The following is a 5576-nucleotide window of genomic DNA, read 5'->3' as shown; positions in this document are numbered from 1 at the left end:
GACAGAACCAGAGCTAAAGGATAACCCTGGACAAACAAACATTTTTTTTCCAATCGTTTCATCAAGTCAGTCGGTGGTATATCTCGGAACTGATCAGTGCATCATTAATAATTAACACAAAGTGTCAGGCCAACCCTGGTAAATGACGTAGGAGAAGCATGAGAACCTGTCGAGCAGCTTTCACAGTGGGGATGTGTCAGGTTGCTTAGGGAAATGCAGGTGTCAGACCTATTCCAGACCCGCTGAGTGAACATCTCTAATCTTCAGGGGGAGGAAAAATGCCAAAGAAACTCTACAATGCCTTTGCCCTGTCCCTTGTTTTTACCCTGACAGGAGTTGTTTTTCTTCTATTTTTCAACCACACCGGCAAATTATCCTACTTATCACCCAACCGAATGGATGGGCTTTTAGTGGGCAACCTTTGGAAAGAGAGGACTGAAGAGCAAATAAGTCCTCAAACGACCACAGGAAGAGCTGTTACACCTGTACACACAACTGTAGGACCCTGTCCTGAAACACCTCCAGGTCTTGTTGGTCCTCTTCGAGTGGAGTTTGACTTTAATCGCACCTGGGATGATGTTAGGAAGGAAAACACTCATTCTCTTCAAAAGGGAGGAAGGTACAAGCCACCGGACTGTATCTCCAAGCACAAGGTGAGAAATTTTAACAAAAGGGTCAAATTACAGAAGAAACTATTTTAATTATCTATGTCTATGCTATGTTGTATAAAAATATACACAGTATTTGTTTATATATAATTATATTTTATTTAAAAATGTTTCAGCAACTTCAAGTGATGAATATAACATGTTTTAGGATCATAAATCGTAATGTTTTATATCCCCATGACAAAAAGTAATAATTCCATTACAGAGTTTTAACATTACTTGTCAAAAGTTTAGATTTTTAAAATTTATTTATTTATTTTTTGCTTTTTCTTTCCTGTAAAAACTGTGAAGTGGTACTGTTCATAAAACCTATTTTTGAAAATGAAATCCATTGCAATATATTGAGTTAATTTTATTTTGGGGTGTTTATGAGTTGCCTATAAATTTTTTTTTAAATTTTTAATTTTTTGGAACTCAATATTTTCAATCAAAAAATTATTTTGTTGGACTTCACAATATATTTATTTTTATAAAACTTAAATTAATCCTTTATTTTGAAAGTAAAACAGCCCGTCTAAATCCAACAAGAAGAGGGTACCTTCATTGATCAAGCATACAGAGACAGCATTAAGAATCGCATTGACAATAATCACTTGCGCCTCCAGACCGAGGATTCTAGACATTTCTGTCTTGGGACGATAATTAGCAAGTCTCACGTAAGTAGCTTTTTTATTGTTATTATTGTTTATTCATGATTATTTTTTTTCCGCCATTACGACGTGATGTCCAATTTCCAAGACGTAACTTGAAACAGGGGCGACACGGTGGCGCAGTGGTTAGCGCTGACGCCTCACAGCAAGAAGGTCGTGGGTGGTTAGCGCTGACGCCTCACAGCAAGAAGGTCGTGGGTGGTTAGCGCTGACGCCTCACAGCAAGAAGGTCGTGGGTTCGATTCCGGGCCTGGGACCTTTCTGTGTGGAGTTTGCATGTTCTCCCTGTGTCAGCGTGGGTTCTCTCCGGGTTCTCCGGCTTCCTCCCACACTCCAAAAACATGCATGTAAGGTCAACTGAACACTCTAAATTGTCCGTAGGTGTGCATGTGAGTGTGAATGGTTGTTTGTCTCTGTGGCCCTGCGATGAACTGGCGACTTGTCCAGGGTGTCCCCTGCCTTCGCCCTAAGACAGCTGGGATAGGCTCCAGCAGACCCCCGTGACCCTGAGCTCGGGACTAAGCGGGTATGGAAAATGAATGAATGAATGAACTTGAAACAGTCAGGTGAGTTGAGTGTTATGCAGGACCAAAAATGAATAAATGTGGAATTGAATATATAAATAAATGTAAAAATAAATGAATAAATAAAAGTAAAAATAAATGAATAAATAAAACAGTAAATAAATAAATGTAAAAATAAATAAATACATAAAAGTAAATCTACATAAATTAAAAAATAAATAAAGGCAACAAAAAAAAATGCCTTTTATTTTTCTAAAATAATTTTTATTTAATTATTTATTTATTCATGTATTTATTTATTTATTTATTTATTTATTTATTTTTACTTATGTCATTTTTGGCCCTCCATAGAGTGTATTCTGCTCCAGTCGTTCAGGAATTAGACGGTTCCACACAAACTGACCGCATGTTTTAACGTCTTGTTAATTGGGCGCCATTTCGGACGTTCCCCTTCTCCAGATCGGCGAAGATGTCCGTCCCCCGCACGTTGATAATGTGAAGATATTGCAACAGTATGGACATCTGCGCTGCCAATTTTAAACAAATTGCCTTGTCTCAACATCTTGTGCGCTAATTCTACGCCATTACGTTATTAGGACCGGGGCCGCTAGTAGATGAGTAGAGTATGCAATGCAACCCTCCCACCTTCCCTTTTAGAAGTTAAATGCAACCTGCTCTATTTTCTTTTTGTATTTTTCCTCTTAATTCAAAGGCATTTTGTCCTAATAATTGTGTTTCTATGTCATAAAGGGAAGAGCAGACAGAGGTCAGTGTGCACGCGGACCTGAAAAAAGACAGCATGAAGACATATGTCTGCAATGAGCCAGATGCGGCATGTATTGTCATCGAGGGAGTCCCTGCTGTGCTTACTGGTATTGACAATTTGGCCAAAGCATGCAGCCTTCTTCTTGGGCTCACATATGCCCTGAACCTCCAGTATCCCTCCAAACTTGCCAAGTTGTTTGAGGTATTTCAAAGACTTTTTGTTGGACTTGAAAGCTGCGCCCAAAACCAAGCACCAGTCTCAAAAACAAGCTTCTTGTCTGGTCAACATTTCTTGACCGTTGTTTTGTACTGCCATGATTGTTTTACATTTGCCTGAGCATTTTGAATAGCTGTTACGATCAAGGTTGTTGCAATTTGTTTTACGATGGTGTCATACACAGTTATTTTGAAATGTTTCACTCTTTCACTTGTGTGAAATATGGTTTTGCAACAAATAAAGGCTGGAAACAGTACATTTCTTATTTCATTTTTCACATTTATGGTCATGTTGACTCATTAAAGGCATTATTAGAATTTTAAGTTGAAAAATAAATTACTGGAAATGATTAAAATGAATAGTAAATCAATCAAATAAATTCAAAGCAGTGTTACTTATTTTAAATAAGTTAAACATATTACATTTTTTAACATGGAGTTCAACCATGTTAAAAAAAATTCTTCACTATTTGTCTTTGAATCAAATCAATATTAAATCATATTGTGAAACTAATATTATTAGGTTATACAAATTAAATTTCCAATTAGTTCACTGAACTACCAAAAAATGCTTGGAAAATGTTGCACTAATTTTATTGAGTTATATCAATGTAACAGTCTGTACAGTGTACTTTCTACATTGTAGTGATAGTGAAGACATCAAATATCTTAACAAGATGTGTGGAATCATGTAGCACAGAAAACATTTTTAAATGACTAAATATGTTTTAAGGAGGGTGATATAGAAGGGTGGATATTCTTAAAAAGACTCCAATATGAAACGTGTCTCAGTTAATTCACTTTTTTTGTTCACTACGTAATTCCATATGTGTTCATTCATGGTCTTGATGCCTTCAGTGAGAATCTACAATCTAAATGATCATCATAATTAAAGAGAAAAACTATGAAAGGAGAGGGTGTATCCAAACTTTTGACTGGTGGTGTACATTGGACTGCCGCACTGGAAGTGCCATCATGTCTTATTGTCTATGGCTGGTAGCTAAAAATTAATTAAGACTCAAGAGACTTGTTGCCTTCCATAAAACACAGATTTTGCCAACACCAGTGTGAATGATTAACTTGTAACATGTTATATCCACCACTTCAAACCCTTTGAGAGTTATAAGTTACCAGATGTCAATATGAACAGCTATGCCATGATTGATAATGCCTTGTTGGTTCTGGACATTTCTTTTTCAACCAAAAAATTTCTTGTTTATTGCACTTAGGTGGCGATTATAATCCCATTTCGACATCGTCACGAGCACCTGAAGCACTGGCTGTACTACCTCCATCCCATACTGCAGCGCCAGCAGTTAGACTACGGTGTCTACGTCATTAACCAGGATGGAGAGGGGATATTTAACCGGGCCAAACTGATGAACGTAGGCTATGTTGAAACACTGAAGGAATACAATTACACCTGCTTTGTTTTCTCTGATGTCGATCTGGTCCCGATGGATGACCGTAACCTCTATAGTTGCTTTGACAACCCAAGGCACTTGGCTGTGGCTATGGACAAATTCAATTTCCAGCTACCCTATAAAAGCTTCTTTGGCGGAGTGTCGTCGTTGTCCAAGGATCAGTACTTGGCAATCAATGGTTTCCCAAATACCTACTGGGGCTGGGGTGGTGAGGATGACGACATTTATAACAGGGTCATAGGCAAGAGAATGAAAATTTCTAGACCAAGCCTCGCGTTGGGAAAGTATAGGATGATCAAACATAACAGAGACTTGCACAATGAGTGGAACCCAAAGAACTCTGACAAACTGAAAAGGACACAAAGCAGCATGATGGAAGATGGGATTATGTCCTTGAATTACACAGTCAAAGACATTATGAAAGACAAACTGTACACATTCATCACTGTGGACATCAGTGACCCTTTGGAGTGAATGACAATGTGGCGCCGGGCCTTATGTTGACTGTAAGATGAATGACAGTTTTTTTTCACCCTCTGAATGGACTATTGATCTGAACTATTGTGTTTGTGGGTGTGTCAGGTGTATGTTGTTCTACTTGATTCCAAAAAAGAGGTGCAAGGTTTTTTGTTTTTTTTATGATAACCAAAGCTTAAACATTACACTTGTCCTTAGTTAGCAAAGGGATTGTGACTCAGGTCACAGTGGTATACAATAGAAGTGAAAGTGAGCACTGTTGTATTTAAAGTTTGTACATGTCTTTAATGATAGTTATACACCTCTTGAGGGGTTTCTTCAGATTAGCTTCTTGACAGGTCCACTCACTGGTGAGTGATGATTGTACATATGGCTTGGGGGCTGTGACATTGTTTTGTATACCATTCTTAACCTATGCAAAGTAAGCTGAAATCTTGTAATGTTATCTCATTAAACACTCATTAAACATCAACGAAAAGTTAAGAGTGTTTTCTTTGTGCATTGTGAGATTTAGTCAGAATGAATCTATCCCTGGGCATCCGTTTGAGAGTTCAATTACTCACATGTGTCTTCACAGTATGTATATTTTGGAAGAATGATCAAAACATGTTTGCTTGCAGCCTTCTTTTTCTGCTCACAGGTACATCAGGAAGCTTCAGCCAGTGAAACATGACCCGAGAGCTTTAGAAAGACTATTATATAGCTCTTACAACATGAGCGTGACAACGCTATGTGAGCCGACCCAGCCTTCTCTTAAATTTTTAAACCTTATTTCTCAACCAAATGAGAAACAATAGTTGTTCTCACATGAGGGAAATCAATACAAATGGCATTGTTTGCATGTTTTTCTAC

At 37.8% G+C, this 5576-nt stretch overlaps 1 protein-coding gene across 1 annotated transcript; it reads left to right on the top strand.

The window, feature by feature from the left end:
- The first annotated feature begins 213 nt into the window (after positions 1–213).
- On the top strand, positions 214–5253 carry LOC142904794 (beta-1,4-galactosyltransferase 1-like). Its single transcript, XM_076051107.1, has 2 exons — positions 214–653; positions 4053–5253. The coding sequence occupies exons 1-2, from the start codon at positions 279–281 to the stop codon at positions 4719–4721; spliced, it is 1044 nt and encodes a 347-aa protein (XP_075907222.1). The 5' UTR covers positions 214–278; the 3' UTR covers positions 4722–5253.
- Positions 5254–5576: the final 323 nt, after the last annotated feature.

The sequence above is a fragment of the Nelusetta ayraudi genome, unplaced genomic scaffold (genome assembly GCF_046127955.1).
Source record: "Nelusetta ayraudi isolate G7.1 ecotype Tasmania unplaced genomic scaffold, CSIRO-AGI_Nayr_v1 ptg000132l, whole genome shotgun sequence".
NCBI lineage: Eukaryota > Metazoa > Chordata > Actinopteri > Tetraodontiformes > Monacanthidae > Nelusetta > Nelusetta ayraudi.
The sequence above is the reverse complement of the archived record's forward strand: the minus strand, read 5'-3'. Positions and strand labels throughout refer to the sequence as shown.